The 13,690-nt window shown below is 39.4% G+C and overlaps 1 protein-coding gene across 3 annotated transcripts in view; it reads left to right on the top strand.

The window, feature by feature from the left end:
* CHD7 (chromodomain helicase DNA binding protein 7) overlaps positions 1-13,690 on the top strand; it is a 179,356-nt gene that overhangs the window by 112,111 nt on the left and 53,555 nt on the right. For all 3 annotated transcript variants that reach the window (XM_068525366.1, XM_068525368.1, XM_068525367.1), the window contains exons 4-7: positions 1,296-1,437; positions 6,481-6,618; positions 7,650-7,715; positions 13,526-13,581. In XM_068525366.1, the coding sequence (XP_068381467.1) occupies positions 1,296-1,437; positions 6,481-6,618; positions 7,650-7,715; positions 13,526-13,581 (402 nt within the window). The remainder of the gene's footprint in view (positions 1-1,295; positions 1,438-6,480; positions 6,619-7,649; positions 7,716-13,525; positions 13,582-13,690) is intronic.

The raw sequence follows: 13,690 nt of genomic DNA on the forward strand, positions 1-13,690 counted from the left end.
TTTGAAAATGACTAGTTCATGATTATCAAATATTGTATTTATTCACTACAAAAATGCCTTTTAGGTGTGTGATTATATTAAATATACTTTTGAAACATTTTACATGACATGCTTTACTTAAATAAAAGCATATTGGTATCTTGGCCTCTTTTCCTTTTGTAGTTGTTGGGATTGAAAAAAAATGCTGTTTAATGCATTCTGACGGCATACTTTTCTAGGAATTTACAAACTTAAATAAACTTTTCAAAGCTTTTTGAAATGTATCTTTTGTTTTCCAAATTTATTAGAATTTTAGGCTTTCTTGAAATAGTAAAAATAATTGTTACTGAGGTTGGATTATTTGAAATGTTGGATAGTAAATGGTAATAATCAATATTAGAAAATCTTGGGGCTGGGTTTTGGAAATTGGTATGGAAGGCAGCACCAAGTGTGCATTCTAAAAGAATGGCAAATAAAGGTTCTAAAGGTGATAGTAAACTTAAATTTAAAAAATTTTTTCTTACAGTTCATTCTTGTCTTTTGACTTATGTAACATTCAAATCCTATTAACATTTGATGGAAACATACTATGGAACACACACTTGAATTGTTGGGGTCACTTTGCTATATTTTTGTATTTTGGAGACCCAGCTTTTGAAGAAAAGGCTATCGTGACTACCTCAAAAAAAAAAAAATGTCTAGCACCAAAATAAAGCTGATTTTTACTTAAGAATACAGCGTTGAATAAATTTATGTAGAAGAGGAATTGCTACATATCTTGTTATGTTTTAAAAGATTATAAATTGGATAAAAATGTATCTGAATGTTATAAAAGAGGACCCCTAGTAGTACTGGTCAAGAAAAGGACTTAAACAGGAGTATTTAAAACTATCTGCAAGAGACACAGAAGAAATGATCATTATGTTCTAGTTTTCCTTGACAGTTTTAAAAACCATCTTCTGGTACCTTAAAAAGTTGATAGCAGAATGATTTCTTAATCCAGTTTTTCATTATGGCTTGGTGTATCGGCAGGGATCGTGCATTGTCTAGATGAACAAATGTATTCTGTGTGGTATTAGGAGTTTTTGCATGCAGTTTCTTTTTCATTAGGTCAGATATTTGCTGAAGGTCATCAATATGGGGTTTTGCTGTAAAAACTTAATTGAGAGTACTATTTAACTCTCGATGGCCCACATGCATTGATTTATCAATTGTTATCGATACTTTAGGGATATTGATATGGGAAATATAAGGCATGGGGCGTACGAAAAACCTTGTTAAAAAGTGAACACTAAGTGATCCACTTTGAATTCTAGTAATAAGAAACCTGATTCAGAAGCAAGTGCTTTGAAGAAAAAGGCCAACAAGGGAAAAACAGAAGGTTCTGAGAATTCAGACTTAGACAAAACACCCCCATCATCTCCTCCTCCTGAAGAAGACGAGGACCCAGGTGTTCAGGTAATACCATTATTCTGGTCCCGAGCTGTGGTTGTTTAGCGAGGGTAACTTTAGCTGCATATCGAGTGCACTGGACCTCCCTGTCTTTGTTATAGAGCTGCTGTAGAGATGGCTTTATTGTCGTCTGGAACATTATATCCATAGTGATGAGAGCTGGGGGGCCAACCCAGAATTAAACTCCTGACTTCTTGGTTTTGCCATCTTTGACTCTGTGATAAATAAAACTGAGACTCTTCATTTATTTCTGTACATGTATCTTTTGATGTTTATATATATGTTAGTGTTAACATAGTCTTAATATGTTGGTTCATTTAAAGCTTCATCCACATTTCTAATTTTCTTTTAAGTTTGGTTCCTTGTCAGTTCTTTTATTTTGCAGAACAAAAAAATCACAGTGTAATCTGTAGCTCGTCTTCAGGTTTCTGACATCTGACGGTCAGAGTCGAGATGTATTTGTGTAATACTAAAGTTTCTGTGAACAAGTTAGTGACTTTCTGGACGGCAGCACCGCACAATTTTCCAGTGTTAGAGTCTCCTGACTTTCGGAGACTTTTATAGGAATCAGTCAAAAAAACTGGCCCTGAAATAAACATCAGCAATTTAGGTTCTTGTGCGTAAAGCACACTGCCTTCGCTGATTGGACAGTAAGTAAGGGACCCCTACACGTGACCGTTAAACATTATTTCCTTGTTACGTTCCCTGGAAGCTTGCCAGCTTGGTCCTCTGGGATGGCTGGGAATGTGGCTTCTGTGAATGACATCTAAGTTATCAAGGAGCAGTTACTGAGGATCCTGCTAGAAAAGCAAGCAGCCCCTGGAAGCGGGTTTGACCTTTTCTAATGGTTTGGTGCACTCTCAGTACTTCTCCCTGTACCTACTGATTTGCTTAAAAGTTAGAAACAAAGTACTTGCAATATACAGCTCTGTGCTAAAGAATTTCAGATAGATTTTGTTTGTGTGTGTGTGTGTGTGTGTGTGTGTGTGTGTGTGTGTGTGTTTAACTAGACCTCCCTGATATCTATAACTTCACAGAACGACCTAACCTTAGAGGACCTGAAAGGGCAGGGAGAGAGACGGGGAGAGAGAGAGAGAGAGAGAGAGAGAGAGTGTGTGTGTGTGTGTGTGTGTGTGTGTGTAAATGAATGTGTTTCGGTTTGGTTTGGTTCTATAACTAACATAGTGATAACCTCTGGCAGTTTGAGTTAATTTTGTAATTTCCTCTAACTTTCCATATCAGTGAAAAGATATTGGGAAGGTAAGTAGCTATCTTTTTAAAAATTGTTTAGGGAGTTTTAAACTAAAGTATTTTTAATGATTTTGAATTTAATTCTTATGCCCACAGGTGTTTTTTTTTTTTTTCCCCTGAATTGCTTTTGCTTAAACTAAGACCTTTGTGCAGTAGTATTTGGACAATGTTAAGAAGACTGTCACACAAGTCAAGAAAATTCTGTTGTTCTTTCACAAACACTGCTGTTTTTACAAGTCTGTTTGCATTAACACAGACTGAGATGGACTTTATGAAATACTAGTGGTGTTTTTTTTTTCCTTCTGCATTTCAGTTATAGAAAAATGCTAATCAATGCAAATGAGCATCCGTGCGTCCTTTCTAATTGGCTGGTGCTGAACTGTCACGGGTCAGACAGCTAATATCAGTAAACACACGGGTCCATGTTTCTCAGTGTCTCTTCTGTGTCACAGCAACACAGGAAGTGACGCTGACTGCTTGTTTGTTGTGTTTCTTCCTGTAGCACACGCGTAAAGGGCTTAAAGTTCTTGAGTTTTATGATCAATTTGTTTAAACTTTAGTAAATGCCATGTCTTTTTTTTTTTTCTTTTAACAAACTGAAAATTGTGTCACAAAGTACTACAACAGTGAGATTGTGGCAACACATTTAAATTTGCTCTTCAGCATACCTGTTTTAACTATATGAAACTTCTCTAAAATAATCCAAGTTTAACAAGTTGACCTGTTATTGTAGTGTTAATTCAAAAGTTTTGAGCTTTAAATGCAATTGGTTTAAATGCAGTTCTTATATTTTATTTTGATTCCCCCCAAAATTTCAAATAACAATAGTTTAACAGACCATAAAGAAGCCTATTATGTGATAAATAATTTTATTTTATGTTGGGAAATTGGAAAAGGAACCTTGATATCCAACATAAATGAACTTAAGATCAATTATTATTTAGAAGGCAGAGAAGCCATATAACATTTAAAAATTTCAGAAAGTTGAGTTCTAATTGTATTTTGGGATTTCTTTTACTCTTATGAAGTGACCTTGTATCCACTATTACTAACCCTATCACTGTTGCATAGATTTATAACACAAAGTTGATATGAGGAGAAACTTTCGTTATAAACATTATATTCACCAATACGTACATTTCTATTAGAAAAATAAACACAAGTCTCTGTTTTATTGTACTGGAACATTTCTTTAATATCAGAGTGGGATTTAGCGTAAAGTGGATTTGTCTTAGACTCTGTCCAAGGATGTTTAGTTACTTGTGCTGGAAGAAGACTAGGGCAGTGTGGTCCCAACCATGGAAACCTGATAGAACATCACGGATGTGTCATTAGTAGCACATTCTCCTTACAGTAATGACAGAAAGATGAAACTGTAGATTCATCCATTTCCATTTAGCTAAATTGATATATCAAAAGAAATACAGATACTATACTAAATTTCACCAAATTAAAATGTTGTTCCTGATAATAGGCTTTTATATCTTAAAGAAACAGGCAGAAGCGGGCGATGCTAAAGTAAGCAGAAGAGGCGGAGCTATTCCAGATCAGCTTTGGGAAAAGAGGAGGGAAGCCGTATGACGTAGCCCGGCTTCGGAGCCTCATTGCTTTCTGATTTTCCCTTGGAAAGGTGGAGCTGGTTACTGATGACTGTAATCCTACTAATTGCATTTGGCATTAACATGTCCCTTTAAGTGCGCTGTTTTAAGTGCTTTCAATGAATTCTCTTAGGAGATCTTCACAGTATACTGATGAGGCAGCTACTATCATTACCCCTAGTCTACAGACCAGGAAACTGAGGTCCCTAAAGGAACTCGTCCAGGGTCACGCAGGGAGAGCCTGGCCTCATTCTAACGTGGGCACTCAGCTCCTGGACGCCCGAGGTCAAACTGCCCCTGGTGACACGGGGCAGGATGGACGGTGGCAGGACCCCCGCTGGCCTGGGTGTCACCTCCACATGGAACTGGTTATTCTGTGCGGGGCTGGAGAGGAGAGAAGGGTCAGAGGTGGAGCCTTTGGCCCACGTCACCGCTCCCTCTCGTCTGAGCCGCTAGGAAGTCTGTTAATAAGATGTCCCTGCCCCAAATACCTCCCGGCAGAAGGGTACATCGTGCCTCTGCAGCCCTGGCTGTAGGGCTGAGTTCACAGCCTCGAATGACCCATCTGACGGTCCTGTTATACACAGTCATAATGTGAGCTGTCTCGCATCCCCTTTGAGAGCAGGGGGCGCACAAACTTAATACAGTAAAATTGAGTGGGTCCCCTTCTTTGAGACATGGCACGGGGGCTTGTTGGTCCTGACTTGTGCCCCATAGGTCCCATGCCCGTCCCTCCTGAGGTCTGCACGGCAGGGTAATTAGCCTCTCTCTGCCCTACTGTCCCAACTTTAAAATTCGAAAGGCTCTTCAGAGGGGTTTATTTCATAATTCTTAGAGAACAGTTTGTATCAGTGTCACTTTTCTCAGTATTCTTTTTATTTCTTCCATGTGCTTTGCCACCTCACCCGTGAGTTGTAATTGCACAGGGATTTAAAATTTACACGTGTCATTTTAGAGTTATCTGAGACGTTATCACATACACATATTAATGAGAAAGTTATTTCTCTGTTTTTAATTAACTGACAAAACTATTTCTATATCAGAAAGGTCAAGCCATCTAGAATTGTTTTGAACAAAAAGTACAAAATCCTTTTTTCTGCTCCATTCATTTCACTCTCCAGAATTAATAGCTATTAACAGTTTGTTGTGTCTTTTCAGATTTTTTTGTTATTGAAAACATACCCGTATACATTCATTTTTTAGCAAATATTACTGAGTATAGGGAAGTAAACAGGATTTACAGTATGTTTCTCTGGAGGAGTTTATATATTGATCGCCCACACATACAAATAGAAACACAAGGTTTTTTTGTAATCTTAGAATTATAAGCTAGCTATTGTTACTTGACTTGCTTTTCTTTTTACTTAACCATTTATCTGCTAGATGTTACCCAGATGCGTCATGTAGCTTACTAGACGTGTGCTTGCTGGGAAGGGGGGTGGGCGTGTTTTACGTTTTGACCACGCTGTCCTACAAAGGTGTACTGCGTTCTATTTTGACCACTGGGTGGGAGAGGGCCCATTTTGCCAATAATCCTATTAATACTAGCTATTAACAGTCCTTCACATTTTCATCAGTGCAGTAAAAAAAATTTTTTTTAATTCCTTTTCATAGTCACTCATTATAAATTCTGCCGTTCAATCCTCCAGCTCTTTAAAAATGTTCAGACTATTTCTTTTAGGACCAGGATGAAAACATAAACTTTCTATTTAAATGGGTCTCTGAGATAGTTTTGGAACCTTGGATACTAATGTAACAATAGTTATCTAGAACTTTATTATTCACAAATTTTCTTCTCATGCCTTCACTTTTTTTGACTTTTTCTTGTGGGGAAAATTTTTAAAACCTACAAAAATAGAGTATAATGAACCCCTACATATCCATCACCCAGCTTCAGTATCGCCTTCACGTTTGAGCAACTCACCGGCCGAATGAGGAGGAAAATGTGTTGTTACTTCCATTTCCCAGTTAAAGGCCAGGCACCCGGGAGTGGCGGGGCCATCGCTGTCCGAGGCGCCTGGCTTCAGATTTCCCCCATTTCCATTGTGTGTGTTGCCACTGTGATATCTTCTGTGATTTGCAGGGTTAAAGTCACCAGCTTTTCTTTACGATTATTATTATTTTATAAATGTACCGTGCCCTTCTGAGAAGTGGGAGAGCAGCAGCTTTCTAAACCCAGCCTGTCGGCTTTTCGTTTTAGAAGAGACGGTCCAGCAGGCAGGTGAAGAGAAAGCGGTACACGGAGGACTTGGAGTTCAAGATCTCTGACGAGGAGGCCGAGGACGCAGACGCTGCCGGGAGAGACTCCCCCTCCACCACCTCACAGTCGGAGCCGCAGGTGAGCGGCGTGCGCAGTTCTCGCGTGCGTTTCAAAAGATGGGCTGGAAATTTTATAGCCGGAATCTGAGAAGTTCAGTAGAAGCGTCGGACTTCGAGCTGGGCACATTCATCTCGTGTTGGCGAACACGCTATGGGAAATTAGTCGTTTAGGGGTGTCTTTTAAAAAGCCCCGTTCACTGAGATTTATTTTTGTCCAAGCCTGTGATATGTAATTTGACACAATTTTGGAGAATTAATGGGTCTTTGTTGAGGATGAGGCAGAGCTAGGATGCAAGGAGGCTGAATTTACCTCCGAGAGTTCAGTGCTGTAGCTTCTGGGACTTTAATAAACCACTCAAGCTTGTCTCCTGCTGCTTGGCACTGTAAGAGCCCCTTTATGAAATTACTGCCTTGTAGTACCCAGCAGGGCCTACTTTATTCTCTGTGCCATGTAAGTGATGGATAAAAGAGTTTGTATAAAATATCGGTAGTAATGGAGGATTGATTATTGTGAAGATCTTTTTTTTTTTTTTCCCCCAAAGCCTTCTTCTTACCGTTACTGTGCTTTAGTTAACAAACTGGTAACCCATTGAAAAATATATTAAATACAGTTTTGTATTTTATTTGGTAATTTGCGCTCTGTTGTTATATAGCGTTTTATGGGACCTCCATAGATTAAAAAGCTGCCTACGATAACAGAATGATGAGTACATTAACCCCATGGGTCCAGACGAGGAAAAGTTATGTTTTTGCCATCACGCAGAGATCATTTTCTCTTGGCAGCTGGAATTTCTGAACGCTCCTTGGCTTTAGGGACCCATGCTAGTCCACACAATTAAACCACGTAATCATGAAGTAATAAACACAGCTCTTCCCTTTGCCTTTCCGCAAGGGAGATTTTTGTTCTTTTCAGTCATATTCCCCACTGGTGATCGTACCCAGTGATTTAAAGGGTATGGAGGGAGGTGCAAAAGGAAATGATGTCTTGCTTTTACAGCTTAGAATGAAATGCTTTCTGGTTGGATTCATTCAGTCCACTTTATGTTTTAGGAATCTGTTGATGCAGACGGTCCAGTGGTAGAAAAAATTATGAGTAGTCGTTCAGTAAAAAAACAGGTAAGCATCATGTGGAGTTCTCAAAACCTGTGGTGTGTGTGTGACTCTTAAATTATTTTTTGCTTTATAATTTCCTTTAAAAATTTCACTGTTGAAAAATGAAACTTCTGGTGATGTTTCTAATCCTGTCTGATTTATTAGTCCAATATCAATCTTTGGGATGTTCAACCCAAAATGAAATTAAAATGTAGCAAACAGTCAGTGCTTTATTACCCCATTTAGAGTAGGCAAGAACTCAAACGTCTCAGAAGAAATGTCTTAGGACTCCTAGAGTTGTAGGCTGCCTTTTTCATAAACATTATTTACGAAAAATCATGACCGTGAATCTATCTCTCATCTCTCTTAGGAAGGTCCCTACCCCAGCCCCCCACCCCCCGGAAGATCTCTTTATCATGTTAGCAAGTAGGTGTTTTCTCATACTTTTCATATACAATTGAAATATTAGTATTCTTTTGTTAGTGCAGAAGTGAAATACAGAACTATTTTCAGTGTAATTTTTGAAGATAATATGACTTATCCTTCCAGATTATTCGGAATTCATGTTGATCCGCAAAGGTGAGCCCTAAGTACCTGTCACTAGCCTGGTGCCCATGTCACTGAGGGACACATACACTCTGTGACAACGAATTCCAGGAACACTGCATCTTCTTTTTACTGATGGAGACTCCCCATTTCATCCCACCCATTTCCCTTCTTGCCCAGTTTGAGAAAACACTTTAGTTTGAAGAAGTACATAGGCATCCAGATGCATTTACATATTCCAGCAAGCCATGTTTGGTGTCTCTAGAAAATGGTCTCCTTTAGACATAGGTGTCTGTCTTCTAGCTTGAATCATTGTCAAAGGCAGAGTTGTTTCTTTTTATTGCTTTCAAGGTGTGTGGAAGACAACCTCATTGTTTTGACATGTAAAATAAGCTTCTTTTAAAAAAGATGTGAAGTGTGTACAAAGTGTAATCTCCAGGGAGAGAGATGAGGAATGGAGGAATTATGGGATTTAAAGTGAGCTTCTGGGTTTATCAAATAGGAAACATTTACTATTCAAATACTATCTAGAGATCCTTGAAAATGGTATTGCACCAGCCGTAAACTTCTCTTTACCTTTCCTCCAATACTCTCTGCTTTTGTATTGTGTTATTCAAAGTATAGATTTTTATCAGAAGATAAAACTCTGGTTCAAACAAAAATAATCAAGAACAACATGTCAAGATATTTTCATAATGAGTGTAGGGAGTGGGAGTGTATGGGGTGTCTATCTGGTAACTCTTTGAACATGAGGATTTCCTCTCTGATGAACATAAAATCTCAACCAAATTTCCCACCCGTTCAAGCAGAAATGAGCACTATTTAACTAATTGGAAAGGTTGCAGTTTTGTCCTTCTAATGACTCTAGAACTGTTAACTTGTGAATTGTAGATATATGGCAAAATTTGAATGCTTGATGTACTTTGAAGAATAATCCCCTTCAGCGAATTGAAGTGGCTTGTTTGAATAAATAGCACGTGGTTTGGATGGGATATAATAATTTTCATTCAACCGATAGTGCTTCAGCAGGCATACCCAGCAGGTTTGGGGGTTGCAAATTATAATTAGCTCTATTATTCAGAGCTGCTTAGACTATGCATGATGTAGGGCATCACTTTTTCCTTCTGTTTTGCCCACCATAGGGCATTTTTTGTTTTTTCTTGCCAATCCTTTAAAGATAGGTACCCACAGTTTAGGAGTAGGTATTGCTGCCATTTACAGATGACCAGGCTTATCTTAACACAGGAGATTAAAAATCACTGTAATTGTACATGAGGGTAGAGTATTTGTTGAGTAGGTGAATTTTAGGATGGAGAAAATTAATGGGAAATTTCCTCTGGAAGGAGAGATATGCCTTGAGATATGATTTAAAATAAGAAAGCGGTATGGAGCCCATTGAATTGCTTGTAGATTAGTGGCATTTCATAAAGGGCCATAAAAAACCATTAGAAGATTGTAAACATTAGCAGGTACTAACTTTTTAAACTGCTAATGTTCTCCAAATAGTTACTTTAGTTATCAGCTTTAGTAATATTGGAGGAAAGTGTAGCAGATAGAAGCAAAAGGAAATTTGAGATTTTCCCCTGGATTCTAGCTATGCCTGCTGGTCTGTTTCCTATTACCATGAATAATGGAAGACATGGCTGTGAGAAGGTGCCTTTGTCTCCCCCTGGCAGCGCTATGGAAACAGGTTAAGGGCTCAGAGCCTCCCCAGCATGCTGCTGACACATAGTGGGGACAGTTAATGGTTTTTGCAATCAGCTGACCTCATCACTGTAGCCTGAGAAGCATCAGCCATTATGATGGAGTCGTGCAAACTCACAGAACTCATCCGTAACTCAGCACCTCCTGTTATATAGGGATGGCTCAGGCACTTACATTGTTCTAAACCCAAATAATGTGCGTGGGACCCAGTGCAAGGGACATAGGTGGTACTTGTATTTGAATTTCGAGGTAGATTTAAGAATGGACTTTTGGATTGTATAAAGGTTAATTTTCTTCTTTTCCACATTTAGTCATCATGTAGTCCCTTCTGCTTTGAGCCATCTGTCTTTGGGGGAAAACAGTTCAAATCCTTTTTGTACCAGAAGGTCAAAAATAGTTTTGAAAGTGGATTCTGTATTATTATGTCCTATTTTCTTCCTAAGTGAACTATGATTTGGTATGTCTGGTAGAATATACAGCAGGTTGGCCAGAAGTAGGAATGGATTCATACCTTTGCTTTATTGTTACCTTTATCAAGGCGCTTTCTCATTCTTTTGTGCATTATTGAACAAAATTTCTGCCTTTTCACACTACAGTTTAGCTTTGTTTCCCCAGTGTGACTGCTTAATTTAGTAATAGGATGCTTAGGAAAGGTCATTCGTTCTTTCAGGCCAACAGGATTATCATTTGCTGAACGGCTGTTTTAGAACCCACGTGACCAGAAGAGTTGATTTAGTGCCTGGTCAAGGTTTCTGTTCCGTGTGAACAGTGGAACAAGTATGGCTCAGTATGTTTGGAACTTTCAATTTCACGTGAATAGTAAGGATTTTGACAGACTGCTTTAGGAGTCTAATGAATGAAAAGATACACACATTTCTCAAAACTAGTCTATCGAGCACATAAAATTACTTTAGAGGACTCTCAAATTTAACGGTAACTGTCCTAGAAATAAATTTGAGTGGGGTGTGTGTGTGTGCGTGTACGCGCACCTGCAGAAATAGTGCCTTGACTCAGTTATGCACTGGATATGCCCATTATGGAAAGGCTTCTGAACACTGGGGCATGGGAGGTAGAGGCTGGGGCTGTTTTCAACTGTCAAGAGAGTCTGGTCAAACCGACTGCCGTTTAGTGCGTAATTAAAATGACGCTCCTGAGAGCTTATGAATTCACACACTTTTGTTAATTGTTTTGCTCTAAGTAAAGCAGAAGAGGCCAGCGTGATCATATTTATATGAAATGAAGGGCAAAACAGCTCTATTACAGCTCTCTACTTACAGCTCTGGGAGCAAGAAGATGATCCAGTATGTGTGGTCAGTTAAAGCACAGGGTTCTAATTTGGGACATCCAAGAGAAATAGGTCCTGGGACGATTCTGCACGAGCTCCGGGAGCTACTAAATGAGGTCTCGGAACCTGATCACCTTCTCCCAGACAGCCTGAGACCCTCTTGTTGAGATCTCCACAGCACGCCCCCAGAGGCATAGCTGATCGTGATGAGAAAAATGGGTGTTCACGAGAGTCAGGGACAAACAGTTGATGGCGTTAAGAGTCGGAACTTTCTGGAGCAGAATCGAGACAGAATGAAAACTGCCCCTTTGTTCAAGAGTTGATCTGTGTGCTTTGAGGCCCACTTAGAAGTTACAGACAGTGAGGCCACTTAGAAGGAGATGGATAGGGGACAGTACAGGAGGAAAGATCCGGAAGAAGGAAATCAGGAGATAACAGAACATAGAAAGGATAAAGCGTGTCTTTTTTTTTTACTACCTCAAAGATAAGTAATTTTGAAAAACTCTTTCAGAACTGAAAGAAATATAGTTAACATCAAAAAAGTAAAAACAGTAGACCAGACGTTTGAATTCCACTCGAGGTTTGAATTTCATGATATGCTATGAGAAGCATCACAAGATCTAGGCTCACCCTGGTTCCCCATTCTCCTTGGCTGACCACAGTCTTATCTTTGCCTTTCTACTGTGATCTCCAGTTCTATACAAAGATAATGTGTCTTGAAATGGTTGCTGAAATGTGGGAGTGGAACGAGGTAATGTTAAGGGCTAGAAAAATGTAAGGTGGGTTCGGGATGGATTGTTACTTGAATCGACCAGAATTTACCTATACAGTAATTGCATGTTTATGTCCCTGGCTCTTGAGGGCACCCAGCAAACATTTCTTTTCATTTTGGACACCTGAAAGTCTGGGACATGCCACAACACTGTAAATCAACTCTACTCCAATAAAAAATAATTTAAAAAAAGAGAATCTGGGGATACAGATGGTTTTCTGAACACGTTGATTTAAGAAGCTGCTTTAGGGTGATGACCATTTATAGATCCATTAGGGCAGGACCAGATATTAATGGGTTTCGACCCCACTCCTGAATATCCTGTCTTCTTATTGGTGATCTCTAGGCAGATGGAAAAACTGCTTAAAATTTAGGTTTAACTGATAATGTGTGAGAGTTTTGAAGAAAAGTTTTAAGTTCACAGTCTTTGACAGTAGTTCGAAGATTGGGGATTGAGGGTGATCCTAGTCTCTTTGAAGAGATCTGGTGCCAGTCTGTCACCCAGTAAGAAGTCTCTGCTCCTTTGTTTGCCCTCTGCCGTGTTCTGACTTGCCTTAATTTTCTTTGCGGCACCTCTGCGGCAGTTTAGTAGCCAAATGTGACCCTCAAGGCAGGTACTCTTGTAAGAGTGTAAAAGCAATCTCTAAACATCTGTAAGTGGTGTTTATTTTTTACATCCCTGATTTATCTGATCAAATGTTCCAGAAGAAAATTACATATTACGACTTGTTTAACAGCCTACAACCAAGGGGGAAAAAATATTGAAAGGGATGCTTAAAATATCATATGTGCGGTATCTTCTGCAGACATTACAATAGGCAGGATCAGGGGAGATGTTCGAGATAATCTCGCCACTGCACCCTTGATTTGGCTGATGGGTCACGATTTTAACCCCACCTCGGTGTAGTATTTGGAGTGTTAATTTTATTTGGCTGCTATGTGTATGTGACATCTTGTCTGAGAGATTTTAATTGTACCATTGAGTCAAACTGAAACTGAATAGTGATGCACTGAAATTACAGCCTCGGAACAAAGTTTAGTTTTATATGGTTTCTTGTTTAGCGTTGTTAACTATATGGAGGAATAAATGTCTTTTAAATATTTTAAAACATTACAAAACCCACCATGTAAAGTTGCCATGAGGCGGCCAAAAATCATCCATATGGCATTCAGGAGAGCAGTGGCTAATTGGCTGCTGCCTGAGAAAATGGTACACTTGGCGTCTACTTAGCACTGTGGGTTTGGCAGAAAGCCACATTTGGGGTCAGGCTGTTGTGAATGAAGCTGCATGTGGTTAGGGACGAGTTAAAGCTGTGCACGTCTGAGAAGCCGGAGCCCATCGGGTAGCGCGCGTGGTCCGCCCTCACCCCTCTGGCCTCCCACCAGTTCACCACGTGCTCACCCTTCCAGGAGCGCCCTATGCCGCTTCCGCGATGCCTGTTTGTGGCCACACGGGAGTAAATCATTACTTTGGAACATTCTAGTAGATGGTTTCAAGTACATGCCTGAAATTTTCCTCTGTTGCAGAAGGAATCTGGAGAAGAGGTAGAAGTTGAGGAGTTCTACGTGAAATACAAAAACTTGTAAGTAGATAGTGATTTTTTTTTTTCCATGGAGGAATATATTTTCAATGTACCAAATTTTAAAAGGTAATCAGGAAAATTTTTTTTAAAAAATTGGCAACGGGGAAAT

Source organism: Eschrichtius robustus, chromosome 17 (genome assembly GCF_028021215.1).
Source record: "Eschrichtius robustus isolate mEscRob2 chromosome 17, mEscRob2.pri, whole genome shotgun sequence".
Classification (NCBI taxonomy): domain Eukaryota; kingdom Metazoa; phylum Chordata; class Mammalia; order Artiodactyla; family Eschrichtiidae; genus Eschrichtius; species Eschrichtius robustus.